The 25,657-nt window shown below is 33.9% G+C and overlaps 1 protein-coding gene across 7 annotated transcripts in view; it reads left to right on the plus strand.

Moving 5' to 3' along the window:
* LOC143223443 (uncharacterized) overlaps positions 1–25,657 on the plus strand; it is a 73,892-nt gene that overhangs the window by 40,365 nt on the left and 7,870 nt on the right. For 5 of the 7 annotated variants that reach the window (XM_076451441.1, XM_076451442.1, XM_076451439.1 and 2 more), the window contains 7 exons: positions 8,110–8,232; positions 16,527–16,790; positions 18,108–18,383; positions 18,836–19,102; positions 20,868–21,043; positions 22,962–23,104; positions 23,780–23,925. In XM_076451441.1, coding sequence (XP_076307556.1) covers positions 8,148–8,232; positions 16,527–16,790; positions 18,108–18,383; positions 18,836–19,102; positions 20,868–21,043; positions 22,962–23,104; positions 23,780–23,925 — 1,357 coding nt within the window. In that variant the 5' untranslated portion in view covers positions 8,110–8,147. Of the gene's footprint in view, positions 1–3,541; positions 3,686–7,768; positions 7,941–8,109; positions 8,233–16,526; positions 16,791–18,107; positions 18,384–18,835; positions 19,103–20,867; positions 21,044–22,961; positions 23,105–23,779; positions 23,926–25,657 lie in introns of those variants that run through there. The other 2 variants (XM_076451437.1, XM_076451436.1) reach the window with 2 other exon arrangements.

Here is a 25,657-nt window from a genome sequence, read left to right on the forward strand (position 1 = left end):
CAGCAGTGAGGATGTTATAATGTGCGGTCAGTCCCACTGTTCGTTGGTAAGAGTAGCCCAAGAGTTGGCGGTGGGTGCTGATGACTAGCTGCCTTCCCTCTAGTCTTACACTGCTAAATTAGGGACGGCTAGCACAGGTAGCCCTCGAGTAGCTTTGTGCGAAATTCAAAACAAAACAAAACAGTTTCTTTTCTCTCTCTCGAAATATGGGTGTCATAGATAACCCAAAGAGGTGCATTTGAATCTATATGGATTTGGTGTTTTTAATCCTGAAAAAGAGGATTTAATGTCTCGTTTTATTCACATCTTCCAGGCAGGTTGACTTTAACTATTTTGCTGCTCCAGACAAAATCTTAAAATGCCGACACATGCACCATTATCATCAGTAGATATACACGATTAAAATGCTGGAATTTCTGGTAACTCGGAATTTGAATAGGCCTATCTATCTTAGATTGTACTGTTTAACTTCTGAAGGACTTGATTTCACATTTTAAGTGTGAACTACTTTAACATGTAGTTTCTTGTATTTAGTAAAAGCTTTTTATTTTGCAGCTCGTGTTTACTAACACAGTTTAGGGTCAATAAAAGATGGCGTATAAAGCGAGTGAGATATAGTCGATTCTGTTATAAGTATAATAAATGTTTTTTCCCTCCTAGAGATTCGCTTACTTTACTTAATATAACATTTGCTACTCAGTTCACATTATTTCTTTACTTTTATCTCAGGAATATTGTGATTTCGATCTTACTTTAGTATTTCTTGACCAGTTTTTGTAGTTAGTGTTAAACTTTATAAATTGATGACTTGTCTTCTATGTTTTTGATTCACACTTTCATGTTGATGTTTGCATTGGCTCAAGCCATACATTGAGTTTCTAAATCTCCCACTCCACCCCAGTGAAATTGGTATGTCTACGGACTTTCACTACTATAAACTGGGTTTCGATACCTGTAGTGAGCAGAGCTCATAACAACCCTCTGAATAGCTTTGTGTTTTAATAACAAACAATAGCAACTGAGTTTCTAAAACTCGTTTATAAATAATCTGTAAAGATGGGAGATTTTATATTTTTATAATGTTTACCACATGTAACATCACAATATTAAGATACGAGGCAATAGTCAAAAACGTATTTCTTAAAAAAAAATGGACGATGATTTCACACAAATACGCCTAAATATGAGTTTTGAAAAATCTTGTATACTGAATTTGTGCTTGTGTTTATCAGCTACATTACCAAATAACATCAAAATAAAGAAAAGAAAGATTTAATGTTTGTGTTTATGTGCCAAGCGTGTCTTTACGATTAGAGCGACGGGATATGCATCGGTAGGTCCATGGTTGGAGCCACCCTATGCCACGGAACACGCATTTTCAGCTCTGGAGACTTTCAGTATTCTCCAATGAGAGTAGCATCGTAGGCGGTGGTAGCTACTGATTGGTTTTTGTGCCTCTGGTAAGGAGTTTTTAAACTGGTTATTTATCTCGTTTCGCAAACAATAAAACTTGCGATGGCTTTCATGTTTATATGATCATTTATTTATTCGAAGCCGCATTGACGTCATCAGGTGTCACTCGTGAGATCATGGTTGGTTCTGATAATTATTATTGTATTATTTCTGTAAATTAACCACCTTAAGTGATGATAAACTGTTTCCTTGACATTATATTTTGCTGCTTCTGGGATTTTGAAATGTAACATTACACTTCTAATTGTATTACACAGTAAATTCATAATCACAGTTGTTCTTTTTGACGACAGAGAAACTCTATAATCATCTGATCTTCAGGTCTTTGTCTTAACAAACGAACCGATGTTACATTTTGTTCATACGTGGTTTACACGTTTCGTATGACTATTTTAGCTGTACTTTCATTATTGTTTCAAAGTTTCGTGCGTGTTTATGAAGTAAGATTGTTTTGTTTTCTGTTGCCACTCGGGATCTTCGTGTTGTTGAAGTATGTTTTCCTTCTGTTACTACACTGGTTGAATCGTATTTTCTAATCCATAGCTCAGCTGACGAGAACATCTTTCAACTTGGTAATAGCGATCAGAAGTAACTTTGTTTAAAACGCACAGATTATTGTACTTCTCGATATTGCTTTGTTGTTGTATTTAGAAAGTTAAACCTCGCGTAAGCTCTGACTAAATGCCAGACGTAGAAAGTGAGAATGACTTTTCTCGGTCAGTGAATACATAAATAATCAGTGTAGGTAGGAATAAGCTCGAAAGTGCTAACGTCATACGCCACGCGACATTTCCATTGTTAAGCCATAGGTATAAATAAAACTATCTTTCTTCAGATGACTGGCGATTACCATCACCTTACATTTACCTGTTTGTAGCCCCTGCCTGCATTTATTAACTGTTTTCTTTCATCAAGTCGTGGATTCGATTTCCCGTCAGGGAACATGCTCGTTCTTTCGGACGTGGGGAGTTACAATGTGATAGTCAATCCTACTCGCTATTCCTTGATAAATAATGTGTTTGTGGAGGGTAGGATATTTTTGACTAGCTGAATTTCATTTAGTCTTTCACTAATAAATTAGGGACGTATAGTGTATACAACTCTCCAGTTATCTTTACGCGACATTCTAAATAAACTAAAACTTCTCGGGTGTACATAACACGCACCGTTTTGTTTTTAAATTTCGTTAATTTATGAAGATATCTCAATAACTGACAATCTAAAAGAAAAATATATTTTTTTCGGTGTAAATAATATTGAAATTCAATAAAATAACAGGTGATTTAGAAATATTTATTCTATTTTTTGTTTCAACAAGCAGCAATACGCACTATACATAAATGTGATTAAAAATGGCGCGGGTTATTTTGAAGGGAGGTAAAAGTGACCTGTCCTTAAAATAATTTTTTTACGTAATTTGACTTGTTGTTAGAAGCAATGTTGTTGTTTTTTTCATGCACATTTTGGAATATTATACATCAAGAATTTTCTTTTACAGGCCAAACTTTGATTGGAAGTCATTGCAACATCCATGCTTTTTAACCCTACATGTCCATGGGCCTAAAAACATAAATCAACAATCTTAATGGCCGATCTTATCGTATTGATGAGACACTAAAAAAGGCTTAGCAGTTTTTTTTAACAAACTTTAAATTACCTATTTATTCTTTGTAGTTCACTAGTAACAATGGTATAAGTGTGACCTTCACTACTCCGTATCGAACCATCAAAGTAACAAAACATGGCATATTCATTCGGTTATTGCCGTAACGCCTTGAAATATTTGGAATGCATCAGTTCGTGACGTGTCTTGGACACATCATGGGCAACATCTGCACACACAGAGATAAGAAGACAAACAGTCCTTAGAGGTCCAGTACAAATGACCTTGTTTGAAACCCGTAGCGCGACAACGACGCGTGATTGTTAAAACATTCACCATAAAAGACAATGTTCTGAAACCTCCAAACAATCTGATTGGAGCTTCCAAAACTGATGCCCTTGTAGTTCTGGATTTTCTGTTTTTTGCAAATTACTATAAGGGCTAGGAAATATACTGTTTACCATATTGCCTGTCTAGTTAGGGATGTTAAGCTAGACAAATGAGATCTAGGGTTTAAATTAATAATGGAAATTTTCAGTTTATCTAACAAGAACCTCTTTCTTACTGAGATCTCTTTATAAAGGTTTTTACGTGTTGGTTAAAGAATGGGTGAGTATGAATGGACTCGTGTAATTATTGGGCACGTAATGTATCAATTGCACTATGTAACAAAATTTTAACTTTTTATTGTTCCTGGGCAGAAAGTGTTATTTCCTAATTGCTTATGCCTAAAGTAAATGAAAAAGACCTATTTTTCTCTTCAAACTTTGCTTTTGTGACCTGGGTAATGAAATTTTCAAATTTATTCATTTTTCCAGTTCATTCCAGATAGATTCAGTGCTGAGTAGCTGATAGAGAATTTTCTCGAACTTTCTGGAATATTGTAGAACTTACGAGAATTTTCAAGAACCTTTTAGAATTTTCTAGAACTTTCTATAGTAATATATGTACAAAGGCTCACCACTTCAGTATAGTTCTAGTTGCCTAAGTGAACACATAGACCTATCTCACTTTATCAGATATGGCATCAAGAAGCTGCAAGCATGCTCCAGACGCATTCTGCTATGTATGTGGCAAAGTTATCAAGACAAGAGCGAAAACGTACTCTGTGACAGCATCTACTAAAATGTGTGAAGCCTACAAATCATATTTCAACATGTCTGTCGGGGATCAAGATAAACCCTGAGCACCTTATTTTACCTGCGAGAACTAAAAAAACCACCAAAATACTCTAGAAGGTAAGACGGACATTTTTTGCTTGCCTGAATAGTAAGATTTTACATTATACAAATTTTAGACCTTTTTAAAATTTAAATCTTTATTTAATTTCCAATAGTATAGAGAAAATACCACATGAAATATTTTGAATGAATATCTTGCACATTAGTTGTGGATAAAATAAATTTATTCTTCATATTAACAATTTTATTTTGCTCTTTTTGCAAGATGGTACAGAAAAGAAAAGAGAGCCATGAAGTTCTCTATTCCAAGAATTTGGCGTGAACCCACTGACCATTCAAGCAATAGCTACTTCTGTATGGTGGACCCTTCCAAACGTCGGCCTGGCAAGAACGCATCTACTATCATGTATCCGGACCTTCCATCGCCCCAGTGCCAAACTGCCCTTAGCTCCCTGTATCCACTCCGTCAGAGAGAAAGCAGCCATCCTCAGAAGAGAGCAGCAAATTAGAAGAGGAGGCAGACGTTGAAGATCCAGATTACAATTTCAGAGGTGCAGCTGGCGAGAGAAACCCATACTACCCCAACTAGAGAGACTTCAATGACTTAATCGGTGATCTTGAACTAACAAAGTCGAATGCCGAGACTGTATTTCGGGGCTTATACGTGAAAGTGATTTATAGTCGCAAATCTCGAAAAACTACTCGCTTCTAAACATATTTGTTTATTTTTGTATAACTTTAGTATAAATACATGTAAATCTTGATTTATGCGTTGTTTTATTCAGATCTTATGAAAATGTGCAAATCTGTCCTCTTTTTTCATATAAAATAGGTTAATTTCTAAATTTCATTATCCAAGTCACAAAAGCAAAGTTTGAAGGGAATAATGGACATTTTCTGTACTTTTACAACATAAGCAATTAAGAAATAACACATACTATCCAGGAACAAAATTTGTGTTACATAGTGTTATTTGGTCTTATTCCTTCGTAACTGAAACTGGGATATTTTGATTTAACAACGACCTTTGTTAGTGTCAATGTAAAATAAGTTGTCTTACTTATATAATCAGTTATCTGTTTATGAAATCTGCGAGTCACGTTGTTTCATGATTTATTTCGTAATCTTTTTGTCCTAGGTATTTCATCTATGATGATTCATGAGGTTCATTGATGTGCAACACTTGATGGTGAATCTCATCTATAACTACAAAAAACTCTTGGCACCTCTCCCTCCATTTAAAGCTCATGTTGACAATTTAGTTTTTCGTGTTTTTGTGATGATTGTGGCAAAGAAACGATATGAAACAACTAACACTTTCAAACAATAATAACAATAAAATGTTAAACTTCGTTAAGGTCATCACTAATATGTTAATGAGGTTGTCGCATCACCCAAGGTCATGAAAACTATGGCCAACAGACACCCTTTTTCCATTTAGTTCTTAAAATTAGCCTTACTGCTATTTGTTGTTTTTCTTATTCTGTAATTTCTCCATCTGTCTTATAGTATTATATAAAGTATTTTTTTTATCCATAGTTCTTTATGTGGTTTGTATCTTTTTGTTTGTGTTTGTTTGGCTTCTATATCTTTAGATTGGTAGGATACACCCATTCATCATCTGTTCATTCACAGCAATGAGGTTGCCTTGATCTTCTAGAATTACTTCATACATTTCCAAAAGATGGGCATGTTGTCTTTATTCCTATCATAATTTCTTCCTCTGTGTGTTTTATACTTTGAGGGTTTGTCCTAAATATTTTATTTTAACACACTCTATTTCTTCATTCTCAATTTTGATGTCATCTGTCATGATAATTGGTCATATATTTGGATTACCCTTACATGTGTTAAATTTGTTCTTGCTACTGACATTCAAATATTTGATAGGGCTTCTATCCTACTCGTTGAATTTGTAAAAAAAAGAAAAGTTACATCATCTGCAAACCTCGGGTCTTTTAATATTTCACCATCTCTTTTTATACCTCCATTCTATAACTCGATTTGTCTAAATATTTCTTGCAAAATTGCTGTAAAATTTCGAAGATATTAGATCACCCGTCTTTATCACAGATGATACCCTTTATCAAGATATATTTTTGCTGTTCCATCTGTGTATTTATATGTATATCTTAAGATACTGATGTATATTGGATTACTATCTATCGTAGCTAAAGCATTTAATATTGTACTGTCGTATAGAATCATACTTTTTCATAATCTATAAATCTCGCACACAAAGGTAAGTGACTGGTGTATTAATGTCCCAGAATATACATAGTTTTATAATATTTCGTTTCTATTTCCAAGCATTTTTCAATCGACCGACATTCATCCGTTTCTTGGTGGACTGACTTAACTGGATAAGATATCTTTTATTCAGTACGTCCTGTAATATTTCTCTTTTTTTTTTATTGGGCCTTTTTAAAATATTTTACTTGTGTGAAGGTCAATCTACTCACAACCTTACGTGCGATAATATTAACAACAATAAAGATGAAAATTGGGACAAATTAATTTTCATGTCTCCAAAACATTGTCATTTATAAAAACGTTGAATTTGCTCATTTTGAGCTTTTTTAATGGGATCAGAACTCTCAAGAAAGTTTAATTTTGACATTGTTGGTCAATTCTTTAATCAGATTTTGATCAATTTGCATGAGATTTCATATAGTGATGTATTTATAGTTATAAAACTTTGACGAACAAAAATGGTAGACTTTTCAATTTTTACTAATTATAGAGGACCACGAGGTCACAAAACAATTTGAGATTTTTTTGACAACTATTTTGTCGTATTTCGAGCAATTTAATGGAATTTAGTGCAAGATACATTCTTTTTTATAGGTCCGACAAATATAAAGAAAATATTAGATACGTTTCCTTTTGGTTATTTCAGTGGGGTTCAAAAGTATACGTAAACAAATAATTTTGGGGAGTTTGATCAATTATTTAGCCTTGCTTCAACACCATGGAGTTTAATTCAGACCCCTTCTTGCACGTCCAAAATGGAAATATAATTTTCTCAGTTTTCTGGTATCAAAATTGGTCATGTCGGGATTGCCTGATTCACCCACGAATGTTGGCTTCTTTAATTTTAATTTTTCATTAATAACATCAGTAAATGGATAAATATTTTATTACAGTGGGTATTTCGCTATATAATGGTGGAATGGATGGTATGATACTCAGTTAACATGACCTGTCGGTAACTAGTTGTGGGGATTTATGGGTGATTGGAATCACATTTCCAATCATACAACAGAACTTCAATCATGTACTGAGAATGAATTCTCGGTTGCTTGACTGCGTCCTGTAGCAGCCAAAGGGCACGAATCTTTTTTTTTTTTCGTTCAAGCGGATATTGACCTCTAACGCGCGCGCCGCCTATTAAGTTGTGCGAGAAGCTTTGATTAACTCGAAAACGAAATTGCAAATACCGCCACCTGTATCACGTGGTATCACGTGACACAAATTAGTTTCAAGATCACAGCTTTCCAGCTCGCTCTCGACTCGTTAGTTTGCCCGGAAGGTTTCCATCAAGGATTACAGGAAACGACCTTCACGTGCTGTCGTCGCTCGGCGCAAACGCAAAGAGCGGGTTTCGCAGATCCAAGCCACATGGAGCGTTTCTCTCACCTTTAAGAACGAAAACAATAAGAAATCCGAATAAATGCTTTTAAGTAATTGAAAATTAAATCAAAAGAGTGTCATTAGAATTTTGTAACTCACCAAAAACTGGTGAGAAATGATTAAACTGTTCAGAAAATAATTTCTGGAAGATGAAACTGATGAGATAGAAAGTGGTGTCGGACGTTTCTCTAATTTTCAAAGTGCTGTATTTTTCTGCAGGAAGTTGGAACACCTCGAAAATAGATACTGGAAACAAAATGACAAAGATGGCAACTCAGAAAATAAACCTGTTTATTACTGTTCTCAGCATCTTCTGTCTTGCCCCATCCATCTCTGCACAAGGTAAGGAACATTTTGTTACATACAGTACACCTTTATGACGCGAAGATATAGAATACGTGCATTAAATGTTTAAAACGATGCCCGCCAAACTCTTTACAAGAATTGTGTAAAAGTAAAATCGATAGCCATTGTGTTCAATCACAATACGTTTAAGTTTTAAGTCATGAACGTATTTTGAACTTAAACTGTTTAGTCAATAGTTATTAAAAAGAACAGTCCATATTATATATACGTGAACGTCCAAGACTATTTATCTATAACAATGCCAAAAGAAATTGCAAAAGTATGTCGTTCTTCACAATTCCAGCTTGTTTTTATACATATTAGAAATTTAATGATCTAACATGCTATCTGGATTGCAAAGTATTCATCTTGCCTAAGATCGTAAGCTAACGTTTGTTAGGGATATACTTGCATATCTACATTTCAATGTACGTTTATTTCAAGGGCAGGCTAGCATTGTTGTTGAACATAATATAAGATCACTCCTTACAAGTTAGATTATGCGAGACGTTAATAGTATCGTTCGACGACCATTTTCATGTACAAATCTTTGGTCCCGTGTCATCGTTCCTTGTGATCGGGAATCTCCTTTATGGACAAGTCTTGCGAGTTCTAAAAAGCTATATACTGACATCGGATGCAAACTCTTGATTCAGTTTTAAAGCAAACACCCATGTAACAATGCAGTAAGCCAGAACTGGCCGCCAGTTTTGATTTCATTCCTTTAAGTCGCTATCATGATTTCTTTTTGTCAACAAACCGCAGCAAGTAAGAAAGTAACATTTGAATATTAACCAACATTAGCCTTAGGATTGCAATCATATTATTAAGAACAGACCTTAACTTACAAGACTAAATAGATTCTTTAAAATGTATGATGATAGTTTTTACTCTTTAAAACAGTGTTACTGATTTCCTTTATAGTAACGCCATAGAATCTAGATTAACAGTTCTTTGTCATCACCCCATGCATCGGTACAGTCTTAGAAAGTATTTTTGTTTATGCTAATTCCTTAAGCTAATATCACGTGACGTTAAACTCTCTTTATTTAGACTTCATAAAATCTGATGAGTTTGTGCTGAAAATTTACAATGGATAATCAATAACAGTCCACCCGTATGATTCTTTTGAAAAGTTAGCTAGAAACAGCTAATCTAGTTTGCTTGGCCTGACCAATGCTTCTGTATCTGCACATCCTTTCACTTTATAGTTTTGTTGCTCTAACTCAACTGTATTTAATCCAATTGACAAGAAACTAAAAATGGCCCTCTTAAATCTTAGATGAAGGTATAACAAAAATGATAGACCGATAACTCACGCGGTCCTTTGCGCAGGCGTGTACAAAATGTTTCAATTTGAGCTGTTTTTGTTAAATAATTTTGCACACGTAGCTTATAGTTACACCAGATGAGACACCTAATTGTAGGCTGTAAATATCTATCCTTGTGCCAACTTGGGAAATTATCCATAGTATGTTTTTCTATCAAGTAATTTCCGTACTTAAGGTGCGAAGGAAAGTCAATCAAAATTGGAGGTGTTACATCTTAGATATTTCTTGACGAATTACCTTGAAATCTGGTAAGTGAAGTGAGAGTCCAGTGAAGCACATCCTGTGAAAATATGATAATCTGGATTACTACAGTGTGAGATACAGAAAGTGGAATGTTACTAAATTATCACTCCTTTTAATGACATTTCCTGCAGCAGGTTCGGGTCGCATGACACACTGTTTGTCTTGTATATAATAGGTTCGATGGTCAATTGTTTGCATGTACTTCAATCAAACGATTAATGAATAAGTTTTCGAAAATTTCATAAAATAAATTGATCTCTTAAGGTGGCATTATTTTATAACATACTTTTTCTAGTCATATTTACAATAATTATATTTCTAGTCAGAGTTGTGTTATTTAAATCACCTTGTTTTTTACAATGTACTTACTGATATTGAAGCCTATGTTTCACACAATATAACTTTTATATTTGCACACTTTTACTTAAACCAGTAAATGAAACTTTTACTAGGTTAGTTTTTAGTTGTTATCTCAAGAGTTTGTTTTGATGAGATGTTAATGATAAAATAACCACATGATTTTTTGAAGAACCACATTAAAAGTAACTAAGTACTCTGTCAAAGTGAATTTTTAAGAAATTAACATTTTAAAATCTACAGGTTTTTACGTTATTGCTCAATTCTTTATTTTAATCAATATTAGTTTTAATTAAAGAAAGTGAGCTGCAAATATCAAAACTAGAAATCGCCCAGTAATAGGTATAGCTAGTGTAACATACCCTTATTACGTTTGTACTTATAATAATTTAAAATCCATTGGCTACTCTCGCCGTTAGCGACATTTTCGGCCCTAATCCCAACTAATGTAGTTTCTGATCCAGGTGAAGAAACAGAAGAAATGATCATTCAAAACTGATGTATGAATTCATTTTTAAAGATATTACTCTGTATACAAGTACTAAGTGTTGTCAGAATAAATTTCTAGAGGAATAACTTGGAATAATTTTTGTACGTCTTTAAGAGGCTTGATTATTCAATAACTCCTACTGAAGCATTTGTTGAATAATAAAATGATACTCGCATTGAAACAACTTTCACATTAGTTTTTTTTTTTGTATGGATTAAGAATGATTCTTTTTCACATGTCTGAAACAAAGGGTATGTTTATTTTTTTTTCTTGCAGAAGTGTATGAAGCAAATTAATATCGTGTCTGTATGGAGGTAAAAACCTTTATTTGACTGAGCGAAACTATGCAACGCTCGCCAGAGGCACATCCATTACTGCTGGAGTTCAGAGTTCGCTTTAGGGCCCTGGATTAAGTTTCGTACGTTTTTCTGCTTTTCCTGAGAGTAATTTTTCTAATTTTGATACATTTTTTATGAAGCACGTTGACAACTGGAGGGCCACCCCCAACGCTTCCCATGCTGCTGCCTCATCTCCCTCTAGGTCTTCACTTCTGTGTTACTTTTTTTTTAAGCTAAGACACCAATAATCAACTGGGTTTTTTGTTGGACCATTATATAATTCTATTTTGTCTTCAGTTTAAAAAATTATTATAAGTTTGGCCAAATAGGCCTTGGGGGATGCGGCTTTTCTGTAAAACAACCTTTCAAACTCGGTATAAAATTCAGCGGCTGCATCTTTGTATCTTTTAATGGCTACAAAGTTCGAGATTTATATGATGAGTAAATCGCAGCCAGATTCATCGTTCTTCTGTTACGATAGAAATCTAGACGATACTAATTTTAGTTAGTAAATGTTTAAATCTTCAGCATGTGTAACATGGCCTAACAAAAACAAAACATGCAATCAAAAAACGGATTTTAGTTTTGCTGTCAAAAAAAATTCTATTTACATCTGACGTTGTTAGGTTCCAAAAGTTAATTGATTATTTCAGTATTGTTACAAACTCAAAATTAGCTTCATTCTTTCATTATTTTAGCCCAGTAGTTAGTACCTGGAAGCGTACCTAAAGATCGAAATTTGAATCAATGTTATGCTGTTAAACATGAAATGTACATTTAGCTTTAGGGACATTATAGCCATAAGTCAACCACAACTTTGGAATGAGAGTATTCATGAAATTGGTGAGTATTACTGTCGTCAGCAGTTATGAATTAGGGATGGCTATGCCCGAGATTTCGGATGTTTACCCTGACCGTTTAGCTCAAAAAATATCATTCAAATGTTCTTCACACGAGAAACATTTAATGTTAACTTCAAATAAATTTCGTTCTTTTCGGTGTTTTGTACTTCACTATAAAACATATTTACCAGATGTTGCTTCATTTGTCTTAATCTCTCCAGGAAAACTCCAAATTAGAAGTACAAAGAAAGAAAAATAAAATTCGGGTGTACATTTTCTCCCACTAGTCCCTGCACAATGAGCTTTTCGTTTAATATTAAACATGTTATTTGGGCTGGACAAACGGACAAAAAATATTCAACGAAATGCTGTTTATAGACATGCAGCATGATATTCTAAAAGGTTTTGTTTTTATAACTGAAAGCCGATGAAATATTACAAAACTAACAGGCCTAAAATTTACTATAAAGAAGTTATCTTCAGATGTTTTTGAAATGTTATTTTTACACAAACATAATTTCAAGCTTTAGGTGAATAATTAGAAGGAGTATATGTGTTAAAAAGAGCGCCATATCTAATTTGTTTTTAAAACAATTTTTAGGTCTATTGGTTTCCAACATTTCGTCAGCTTTCTGCGTTTAAGCCATATTTGAGCCTGACATGACCAGGTGGTTAGGGTGCTCGATTCGTAATCTCAGGGGCGCGGGTACGAATCCCTGTTACACGAAACACTATAAACGTTTTAGGCCCGGCATGGCCAGGTGAGTTAAGACGTTCGAATCTTAATTTGAGGGTCGCATCTTCGAATCCCCGTCGCAACAAACATGCTCGTCCTTTTAGCCATGGGGGCGTTATAATGTTATGGTCAATCCCATTATTCGTTGGAAAAAGAATAGCCCAAGAGTTCGCGATGGGTGGTGATGACTAGCTGCCTTCCCTCTAGTCTTACACTGCAAAATTAAGGACGGCTAGCGCAGATAGCCCTCGTGTAGTTTTGTGCGAAATTTTAAAAAAACAAACCATGTTTGATACTTTGTTGCGAATTTGAAGTTGACAAACTATTTTTATCTCTCGTTGCTGTTTTTAATATCTAATTGGAGGTTTTACATTACCAATAACGTTAACAGATTAGGGTTATGATTCAATTGGAATTTGATATACATTTGGTTTTTCTAAATTTGTGTCAAAATTCCATTTCTTCCTTCAACAACTATTTTTAAGGATTATAAAATTAAATGTTTTCTATTGTTTTTGTCGTCTACCCGAACTTGTGTACGATAATAAGTAATTAACTCAATGCATTTCATTCCCCCATTGTGGAAATTTTAAGAAAGAGACTGTTTCAAACAAGGAATTAACCATATGTCTATATGAAACTTAAGCCTACATTCAGTGTGGTAAATAACAACTAAGAGTTCTGTGTCAAGTTTTGTTAGCTAAACACGCAAGTACGTAATATTAAATTATAAGAATCTGTCGTTAATGCTATCTCGTGACTTTGTGACGTTTACTTGGAAAACGATTGAGCTTTGTACGTGACTATAGAATGCACATAAAATTGACTGGACCAGACATACCGGTGACCAAATCCACCATAGCAGACGTCTAAAACTCTCTCTTGTTGGAAGATTTTTGTTTCTTTCTTTTAACGTCCTCGAAGAAAACCTTTTCATTCGAATGTTTTTCTCTTCTACTCAGAATATTTGCTTAAGTCCTTTTGTATCAACTTAGGTAGTGATGACTTTTGGAGAGCAGTTGTAATAATTTAAATTGTGCATATAAAATTGTTTCTTTACTAAACTATCTCATGGAAGTGATAAGTAAAAGCAGCTGTTTAATTTATCTTGCTTTTCGTCCATTCAGTATACTTATTGACGGTTTTTGTAAATATTCTCCGTTCATTTTATGTTATTACTTTTGGCAGTTCTAGAGACGAAGCCATGTGTTATTTGTCTTTTTAAATACAGTTTGTTTGGGCCCGGCATGGCCAGGTGGTTAAGGCATTCAACTTGTAATCTGAAGGTCGCGGGTTTGAATCCCCCTCACATCAAACATGCCCATCCTTCAGCCGTGAGGGCGTTATAATGTGACGATCAATCCCACCGTTCGTTGATAAAAGAAAAGCCCAACAGTTGGCAGTGGTTGGTGATGACCAGCTACTAAATTAGAAACGGCTAGCGCAGATAGCTCTTGTGTAGTTTTTCGCGAAATCAAAAAACAGTTTGTTTGACAGGATAACCTTTCTGAAACCAAACACTGTTAAGGGTTTTAAGGATATAAGATCAAATCCCTCAAATGAGGAAAAGTAATATTTATTTTCAACAAAACCCTCTTAGATGCTGGATCTGAAAAAGGCGAACTAATACAGTATTTGTACTTTATTTCTTATTTCAGTTGATACTGAACGGTACAAAAAGAAAGTTACGGGATCGGGTTACTATTTGTCGTACAAGCGAAACGTGCAGTTTTACATAACTTAAATTATAACTTTGAAACTCAACACGATAGTCTGAAAATCATCTGTAACAAGAAGCTTGAATATTTTTAACACGTTAAAATAGAGGATTAAAACTAAAAAGAATAATGAAAACAAGATGACTGCTTAAGAAAATCAAAACCAGATTCTTAAGAACTGGTTACAAACTTGTTACAGATTTTACGGCTATTAAGATATTTTTACGAATTGGCAAAATTGTTAGTTTTTAAGCGAAAAAGTAATAATGTCGCAAGGTATTTAAGTATTATCCAGAAGCAATGTGCGATTTGGTTTGAATTTCACACAAAGCTACATGAGGGCTACCTGCGCTAGCCGCCCTAATTCAGCAGCGAAAGAGGCAACTAGTTATCACCACCAACAGCCAATTCTTGCGCTACTCTTTTACTAACAAACAGAGGGATTGAACGTGACATAATAACGCTCCCACAGCTGAAAGGGCGAACATGTTTGGTGGGACGAGGATTCGAACCTTTGACCTTCAGATTGCAAGCCAAGCGTCCTAACCACCTGGCCATGCCGGACGTCCCCAGAAGAAAGACGTGAGTATTAAACTAAATCTTTTCCTCTCATTGTTGTTTTCTTATTTTCCTCTCATTGTTGTCCTCTTCTCGTCCTCTCATTGTTGTCCTCTTCTCGTCCTCTCATTGTTGTCCTCTTCTCGTCCTCTCATTGTTGTCCTCTTCTCGTCCTCTCATTGTTGTCCTCTTCTCGTCCTCTCTAAGATTTATTGAGAGTTTTTAGACTCCAGTGTGTGTTATCGTTATTCAATTTTAATAAATGTATTTAACATCAACGTTTTCTTGCCAAGTCTGGGGGCTTCTAGCGTCAAAAATCGAATAGTTTTGTGACTTGATAACAAGTAAACAACCTTTCACTGCAAAGAGCATTTGGAATTTTGTAAAGCTCTAAAGTGAGACACAAAGAATAATAATGTTCATTCCGAATACTAACTTTCAAAAGGACGACAGACAGACAGACAGAGGTCGAATGAAAAATAATTTACTTATCGAAATATTCCCCATATAAATTATTCTACTTACTTGTGGAAAGAAAGAATATATATTCAGAAAGTAATTGTGAAGATATCGGAAGCCATGTGTTTAGATAAATCACAGCTTCAGTTTTCAAAACTATAAAGTTGACTGCTTAAAGACTCATCACTACGTGACAATAGGACCACAAGAGAGCTTAAAATGAGCAGTGACTAAGGGTGAATAAAAATAATCGCAGACCAACAAAATAATAGGCAAATGTATTATAGAAGTTGTTTTAGAGCAGCCCCAACAAAAGAATGGGCAATTACTTGTGATGGATTATAATATATCCAATAAAAATAACAATAACGTGAGATTTCTTGGATCAAATGCGAATAAATGGATTTATAAAATTTCGTACCCTTTAGTAAAACAAAGTACGTCACAAAATAAAAAAACATCAGTATATTGTCTTGACAACACTATTTTCAAAATATTGAAAGGCCTGATAATAGATAAATTGACTTCTTTTACTCCAGTCTGTGTATGCGTCCACTTACCTCAGTTGATATTTTATAGTTTATCGTATCTTGTACACATATCACAAGATTGTTTAAGTCGTTAGTAATTGAAATCAATGCAGTAACAATTTCATTTTGAATATTTCTGAGGCTGACGGGTGTCCATCAATGAATAAGAATGAAATATTACGTATTCAAATCGATAAGAAGGGCGCAAGTGTTTATTATAACTTTAACGACAATAGTGGTTTTAATAAGTATTATAAACGTGTTTTTAGTATTGCTTAAGAATGTTTGTTTATTAAATTTCGAAACAAACTGTTCCTCATTACAAGAATAGCTACTCTGAAGTACAAGGTACCAGGACCACTGATAAGGAGAGTAATAGGGGGAACTACTTTCGGTTCCGGGATCGTCAGAGGACTCTTACAAAAGCTCGCCAAATTGACTTTTCAGAGTGATTTTAAGCTTTTACCATGATAAAGGCTCAGAAATTTAAATTTATAGTTACAGACATTATGGGGTTCCAGAGGTACCTGATTACCCCAGGATTCGGAATAACTCGGCGACCCTCCAAAGTACATTATTTTTTACTTAACAGCCGAGTATGATGTCTGTATCTAAGGGTATAAACTTTAAGTTTCTGTTAACGTGTTTCATTTTAATATATAATGTGCTTGTGAATCTTATTCTGGAAGGTTGCACAAATGGTTACATTACCTTCGAATTGATAACGGGTTTTGTGTACTCGGCATCCGAAGACACGCTGGATGTAGCTCCTGGGACTCTCATGTTAACAGAATGTTTACGACTCTGTCAAAACAACGCCACCTGCCAGTCTATTAATTTCGAAACAGGTCTCTGTGTACTCTTTTCGTCCAGCGCCACCCAGCGGCCGGGAGCACTGAAAACATCTCATTTTCCTGTCTTTACCATGTATGCACATAAAGTGTGCTTATTAGGTATGTAAACACTAAATAATATCCTTTATTTTGAGTGTAACATTTAAAGTATTGAAAGACTGTAACCTTTAAATATAAAATAACTCATGACATAGTCACTTAACTGCAATATTTCTGTTCTAATATTAGAGTAGGGTAAAATAATCTGTAGTTAGGTTATATGTTGAACCTATACACATAATTTTTAAAATGTTGAAGATATAAAAATCTTTTTGTATCATGTTTCTGACTCTAAACATCATAATAAGAACAATTTGAATTAAAATTTACTTTTAATTATATCTATTGAATTCGTGTGCCCTTGGCAACAAGGCTTATATTGTGATATAGATGTACTATAGAAATTAAGTTATTACTATGTACGTCGCCAAAAGGGGGCGCTACGTTTCCTTTGCGGTTGCTGTAACCGAATTACGCCTCTACCATCGTTAATAACTATTCTAATGATGTAACCAAATAATTACCTTTGAGTTATTATTCAAAGGATATAAGATGATGGGATTTAAATTCTTTGGTAATTGTTTTAATGACGACTAAATATACTGTTTCTACTTCACATAACAGTCAGAATAATATATTGTTTAACACTGATTTTATCACGCCTGATACACGTTTACGACGCATTGTTCTTGTGCAAAAGGCGTTTGAGGTGTCATAGAAGCTAGGTATAGCGGACGTAAACGTTTATTCAAAGTGATTTTAGAGCCTCCGAGATACTTTATTGTATGTATTATTATCAATTCTAAACGGTTAATATTTTAAACACACATGATTGTTCTTCCATCCTGTTTCTTACATAGCACCAAAATTTTAAATCTCGGATACCTATGCATGAAATTTTCCAAAAACCAAAAAATTATTGTGAAATGACGGTTGAAAAAATAATTATTCAAACACCATTAATCTGAATAACGGGAATAAAAACAAATTACATCGTAAATTTCACCTTTTGTTTTCTTAACGCACTGCAGTTTGTGCTGTTAAAACACGTTTTAAGAAACTTTTATATCAACTACAATAGCTTTATAATTCAAAAAAAGAAATTTCGTTGGCAGTAAGATTTCGTAAATTATTTTCAGTTTAAAAGTACATTTGCTATTTCAAGATACACGGTTATTTTCTTAAATTGTCATAATTCAGAATTTACTTGTAGCAGTTGGTTTAGTGTAATTCGAAAAATAAGTTTCTTTTTAGTAATATATATTAAAACACTTGCACTTTTTTTTAATCAGAAATTGGTATTTCCTGTTTCAACTGACGGTCCATATTTCTAATCGTCCACCAATGATCGATTTAGTAAAGTGTTGTAACTTCTAGGTACTAAACCCTGTAATAGAGACTGGATGTTTGAACGGGTCGAAGGTCACATACTCCGAGATTTGACCCGGAAGAGATATTCAGCCACGTCGAGGGAAACATGCATTGAGAAATGTTTCCAAGAGCGAAATTTTCAGTGTCGTTCCGCTAACTTTGATCTCTCGACTGGTGAATGTGCCATTAGTGATATGGACAGACATTCCATTCCTAGTGGAAGCAGGTATTTTGCGCCATCTAATGACAGAATTGAGTACTTGGAAAACAACTGTGTTGACGGTAAGACAGAATTTCGCGCTGATGTAGAGCTTTAGAAATTTTTTCATTTTGATGAAAGTTCAAGACTTCATCTTTTAAGTAGATTGTTATTTGGATTTTCTTTATTCTAGTTGTAAAATCATATCGCATGACATGACAAAATTCGTATTATAACCAATTAAACTGTACGTTTCAACATTTTTTATTTTTTGCTTTACTTCTCGCTTGGATTTATGCCTTTTTTATTTTTCTATCAATCTACTTGCCCATCTAGCTGCACTTTTTACTCAAATAATAGACACCTACTTGGCTACCGTAGTTTTCATAAATATTAATATACTGGACTTAAAATGCCATATTTATTATGAGCGTATATTTTATATGGTTATTGACGACTGATTTTTAATATAATATTTACAATAAACCATTAAAAGAAGAAAAAACATGAGATTTATTTATTTATTACTCTATAGAGGGCGTTAAGCTATGTGAATTTCAAAAAGTAAATGGAAGAATTGTGAAAACAGTGGATGCAGTCTTTGAAAATATCACATCACTTGATGAATGCCGAAAGATGTGTATAAGTGTTCCCTACCGGTGCCATTCTTTTGATATGAGTGATCCAGCAAGCCGGGTCTGTCGGTTAAGCCACCACGATTCGGCTTCACTTGTACATATTAAAGATCCGTACCTTGAGGCGGCTGGAGTGACGACCTACGAGTTATCTGCTTGTTATAACGGTAATACTTCAAAATTACCGCAACAGTAGTGCTCGATACTTTCTAAAAATCAAATTTATTCAAATGTACATTATAAAACAATGTATCTGTAGTTTAGTTGTTCTTTAAAAATAAGATTTAGTCTTTGATTTTCATGAATGAAAGTGTTTGTTTACTTGTTTGAAAAAAAAAACGCTTTATGTTGTTAACTGTTTCTTCAAGTATAATGCTTTTAAAACTTTTTATTGATTATGATTGAAAGAAAAAACTGGTCATTTATTAGCTGGTAGACATACTATTTTTGTGTTTTTTTGTCTTTGGAACACTTAATCGACTGTTATTTTTATCATTTTTTGGCAAGACTGACTTAATATGGTAGGATTACACCTTGATCCAATGTTCACATCACCTTGTTTCTTTTTTTATTTAGACCTTTTTAATGATTTTCATAGTGTCAAAATGTGAAACAACCCCAAAATATATATTTTGAGCTCATATGCGATCACATTTTAAAGTAATAACCAATATGAAAATTGACTCAAATAAAAATTAAAACACTGGGACTTGCTCGTTTTGAGTCTTTTATCATTACTTAGGAGTGACAAAACTCGCAAAAAAAGCGTAATTTTGGGATTTCTTGTCAATTACTCGGCAGTATTTTGACCAATTTAAATTGGATTTTCATACAAAGATACTTTTCTACAGGTCCCACACATTGAAATGCGCCTATTTTGAGTAATTACAGAAGATGAGGACAAGATTCTGCAAAAAGCATATTTTAGTTATTGACGAATACCCCTATATTTCGGCCAATGTGCATAGGTTTTGGTACGTAAGCATACAAAATGTGTGATATGCCCATTTTTGGCCTTTTTAAGGGGCATTAAAAGTTAAATAAGCCCATAATGGTAGAAGTTTTGGTCAATTACTTATCTTTGTTTTGATTAATTTACACAGTTTAGTATAAAGATACTCTTTGTAGGCCCCAAACAGAGATGTAGATATTTTGAGGAAAACACAATTTGGAGTTTTGTGAACTATTCAAGTGCGTGTTAACCAACTTAACTGGGATTTGGTAAAAAAAAAATCCTTTATTATAGGTCCCAAACAGTAATGTACACAGTTTTTTACCGAGTTTTCTAGCATCAAAACTGGTTAAGATTTTATATGCATAGTAAACAAATAGTAATATTTCATCATACTTGAAAAATATATTGTATTAAATTAAAATAAATTACAATTAAAGAGATGTGATAAATCTAGTTCTTTTGAAAAGGGTAAATAAGGATTGTGTGCAAGGCGTTCGACTCGTAATCTGAGGGTCCCAGGTTTCGAATCCTCGTGACACCAAACATGCTCGCCCTCTCAACCGTGGGGACGTTATATGATGGTCAATCCCATTATTTGTTGGTAAAAGAGTAGCCCAAGAGTTGGCGGTGGGTGGTGATGACTAGCTGCCTTCCCTCTAGTCTTACATTACTAAATTAGGGACGACTACTGCAGATAGCCCTCGTGTAGCTTTGCGCGAAATTCAAAACAAACCAAGTATTTCTAGGAAGGCCTCAAAGCTGATCGAATTAAACCAATAATTTGACATTTAAAGAAATTTAACAATTAGCATTTTAAATAGTTTTTTAGCGAAGTAAGACTTGATTTTTGAGAAATTCAAGTCGTCTTTATATTTTAATGATGGAATAGCGGTGTGCAATTACGTAACAGCAGCATAGATAACTAAATAATGAAAGAGCATTTAGTAATAATTATACATTATATAATTTCCTTCCAGTGACAATTCTTTGTGAAGCTAAAGAAATGGTTGCCAAAGTAACATCCAGTAAACTGTTTAACGGGAAGGTATATGCTAAGAAAAGGCCCAATTCTTGTGTTCAAGACGTTGTAAACAGACTGGACTTTGAGATCAAAATGTCCTACCATGATCTTGATTGCGACGTTCAACAGCAGGTACGTTTGTACAATATTTTTTTTGGTTTTAGTGTTCCAGGACTGTCTCAAAGTGTATTAAGTTTGAAGTTTTATAATTCGTGGAGTTCCCCCTTCGTGTGGTGTTCATGTTAAATCAGTAAGACAAACAAAAAACTAAATAACTTGTTTTTAGTACTTCGCACGTAGAAAGTTAGTTAATTTTTATATTGGAAATAACTGGCAACAGTTAGACTTCTGGACTTTTTGACATCAGAATGCACCACAGTCTAAACTAGTTTTAGGTTCTGTACAAAGATTAGATTTTGTGTGGAAAACGCAATTCTAGAATTCCGTATAATCATGAATTTCAATTTTTAGCTTCTTAAACGGGCCGCCATGGCGAGGTGGTTAAAGCACTCGACTCGTATTCCGAGGGTCGCGGCTTCCAATCCCTCGTCATACCAAACACGCTCGCTCTTTCAACTGTGTGGGTGTTATGTACGGTCAATTCCGCTATTCGTTGGTAAAAGAGTAGCCCAAGAGTTTGTAGTGGGTAGTGACGAGTAACTGCCTTCCATCTAAATCGAGGACGGCTAGCGCAAATAGCCCTCGTGTAACTTTGCCCGAAATTCAAAACAAAATCGCTTTAAATTGCAACAAAACATATGTTTTGTGTTTGTAAACAATGAATTGATCAATGTATTTTATTCCATAAAAAAAGATCTTTTCATAGCTTACATCACAAGAATCTTAAGCAGCCATGTTCTTCCTTCTTTCTGTTACAAATCTAACATTTCTGCCTCCTATTGATAGTGATATTCACTTATGTACCAGAGGTAAAATTTTTCTAAAAGTACAAGCACTTTGTTAGGACTGTCACAAAGTGTATGAAGTTTAAATTTTCTAATTCTTGCACTTCTTCCTTCGTGTAGTGTTTATGTTAATTAGCAAGACATACAAAAAATTAAGTAATTTGTTACAAGCCTCCAAAAAGTAGAAGTATTCTACTAGGAATCGCACAAATAACCAATACTGAGTTCCACTAATTACTAACAGCATTTCATCCTTTCCTGTCAGGAGACTAAACTGCTTTATAACTTTGTGTAACATCTTCTGGGTGTAGTATTTCTACTAAAACAACCATTTGATTTGTCTCCTACTTAATTCATAATATAGTTTTAAAACATGATGTATTACACTTGATGTTTCATTTCTGATGCCTCATGATTTGGAACATGAGGATGCATATACATTACTATATATATATATACCTAAAGTTAACAAAAATTTCTTTCATGGGGATCTGGACATGACCTTGTTGTTAGCATGCCTAGCCCGTGGATCTGAGGATTTATCTTTTATTGCCAAAAAAAAGTCCAATTGATGCTATAGTGCCAAGTATGTTATAAAATTGAAGGGGTCAAATCCAACTATTTGGTTGGATAGCATTATTCCAAGACCTAGTGATTGGTGCCATTTAGTAGAATTTTAAACAAGGCAAATCCTTCAAGTGGTCATGCTTTCCCTAATTTTATTAGTAAAAGTTGCTACACAAATCAGGTCATGAAGGGAAATTCCTCCTTTCATGACTGGAAAATTTTTAAAGTTGTTCTGGTAATGAAATGTGTATCTTTCTCGCAACAAAATGATCCAAAGATACAAAAACCTGTATGTACATTCAATTAGTCTTAAGAAGCTAACTGGTTTACCATGAAAAATATATAAAACATCACACACTAAGAAAGCTTCCAGAAAGATAATATAAATAATATTAAGTGTTATTACTTAGTTTCCATTAACAAAAAGTTAAAATTATATTCAAAAGCTTAAGGAGTTTATATAAGTCCAGATTCTTTGTTTGGTTTAAATTATTTCATGTGACCTGTCAAACAAGAGAAGTCACAATGTCATGGTGTCAATTCAAATAAAAAAAATCAATTGTTTAATTTGTTTTTAGGGCTTTGGTCAATTTTTCAATGATATTGTAATCCAACATCATGATATGATTGTTACAAATCAGGACTTAGGGTTGTCTGTCCACTGTCAGTATGACTTGTCCAACAGAAGTATAGCAAATGGTATACAGCTTGAAGTAAAAGGGTAAGTTATGTCAGTATTTTGTGAGAAAAGTATAGTATTCAATTCTGTTTTAGTAAATAAATCATTCATTATCTGTTGTATTTGTTTCACAGAATCATAGCAACTTGTTCATAAACATATACAGCTTAAAAGTGGAAACTGTAAAGTTGATTATACATTTTCTTATCTTACTATTTGTTAAATACTATCTATACTTTATTTATTCTTGTAGATAAGTACAATCTCTTATTAGTTTTTGGCTGTTTATATTTTCTTTTAAAGGCTAAAACAGTAAAACAACTGTCTCCATTTCATGTTCAGTGTAAATAGAAAATCTACATTTCTAAGTAAATAAATAAAGCCACTTTCTCAAAAGTATTAAAATAAATCAATTTTTAAATTGAAAGCAAGAGCTTTTAAAATATTTAAAAAAGGAATTTTTAAGATAAATACAGATCAGGCTACCATTAATATCCAGGAAGGAAATCTCTATTTTCAAACACTTGGTCATTAGTTTCTAATTGGAGTAAAAACTGTCCGTACTTGCTAATTAGTATTTAACAGAAGTTAATAGAGTTGTAAGTAAAATGTATAATTTTCAAGAAGCAACACAACTAAATTTTTTCGCATTTAAAATAGAAGCAAGTGATATCTTGGTGGTATGACATATCTTTTTTTTTTTTTTACTTTATTCAGTGAGGTAGATACCAGTGGGAGTCAATCTGCCATTGTTAACTCTCCTAATATCACAATGAGAGTCACTGATCAATCTGGAAATGATCTCCTCTCTGCTCAAGTAGGAGACCCTCTTGCTCTACGGTTTGAAATTATGGATAAAAACAGTAAGTTAATAGAATCTCCAACAACCAAAAACGAAAAAAAAGCAACACAGGGTAACAACTTTTCATGTTTATTAAACTTCCTATTTCTGTAAGATTATGAGTAAATATGTTAAGTTATCAATGTTTTGATATAGATATATGTATCAAGTTATCCCATAAGAAATGTCTGAAAATTGAATATAGAAAGTGCATCATCATTTTGTCTTTGTAGAAGGCTTTAATGACTAAAATATGTGATAGGACATGTATAAAAATGTTCAGACAAATAAAAACTAAACAAACTTCACTTTTTCAGATCATTAATCAAATAAACTTTTATGAAGATGGATGTATCTGAGGAGCACATAAGGCATATAATGCTTTATGAGTTTATAAAAGGCAATAGTGCAGCAGAAGCTACATGAAACATTCAAGGTGTTCATGGTGCTGAGTGTCTCAATGAAGAAAATGTTGAAGGTGGTTTCAGAAGTTCGGATCAGATGACTACAGCTTAAGTGATGCACGACATTCAGGTCGTCCTGTTGAGTTTAATGATGACTTGCTGCTGGCTGCACTTGATGAAGATTGTGCTATAACAGTTGAACTAGCACAGAAGCTTAATTCAACCTACTCAACAGTTCACTGTCATCTGCAACAGCTTGCAAAGGTGTCAAAACTTGGAAAATGAGTCCCCCATGATTTGACAGAAGCCAACATTAGAGCAAGAGTGAACATTTGCACTTCTCTGCACTCTCGTGAATGTAACACCATTTTTGGACAGGTTAGTGACTGGAGATGAAAAATGGATATTTTATAAAAATGTTAAGCATTGCAGACAGTGGGTCAGTGCATGTAAAATGGCTAAAGCACAGCCCAAAGTAGACCTCCACCCTAAGAACGTCTTGATAAGCATTTGGTGGAATATTGTTGGTATGATCCACATTGATTTGCTGCCACTCAATGTAACGATTACATCAGACTTCTACTGTCAACAGTTAGAGCAACTGAATGTTGCTTTCATCAGTTGTAAAGGTGTTGTGTTACATCAGGATAATGCACAGCCCCATACAGCAAGGATCACATCTGCAAAGATTGAAGAGCTAGACTGGGAAAAACTTCCATATCCTCCTTATTCTCCAGACCCTGCCCCATCTGATTATCATCTCTTTCAACGTTTGTAGAACTATTTTGATGAAAAAGAGTTTGGAGCACATGAAGATGTCGAAACTACCTTCTCCACATTCTTTTCCTTCAAACTCCAAAACTTTTATAGAAGTGGCATTCAGAAGCTTGTGAATCGTTGGCAGGGAGTAATTAATAATAATGGAACATAAGTTATTGATTAAATAACATTTAAAAGCTTTTAAATCCTTTCTCTTTTTCTGAACCTAAAATTTGACATACTTAAGGGATGACCTGATACATTTATATATAGTAATTAATAAGCTAAGGCTAGAGAAATTAAAGAAAGAAATTGGACAAAGTAATGCATTAAGAAATAATTTTTGGTAAAATGCACATGTGCCAAAAATTGAATTAATGAAGCATGTCTTACAACTGTCCCCACCAGAGGATCCAATGTAACAGTCTTTGGATTTACAACACTAAAATTAGGGGTTCGATTCCTTTTTGGTGAACACAGTAGATAGCTTGAGGTGGCTTTGCCATGATAAACATATTCGTATGAACATAATGTTCCACTGAGTGTTTAAAGCCAAGTATAACCACAAAAATATTAAAACTAGACAAATAT

The sequence above is a fragment of the Tachypleus tridentatus genome, chromosome 8 (genome assembly GCF_004210375.1).
Source record: "Tachypleus tridentatus isolate NWPU-2018 chromosome 8, ASM421037v1, whole genome shotgun sequence".
Lineage (NCBI taxonomy): Eukaryota > Metazoa > Arthropoda > Merostomata > Xiphosura > Limulidae > Tachypleus > Tachypleus tridentatus.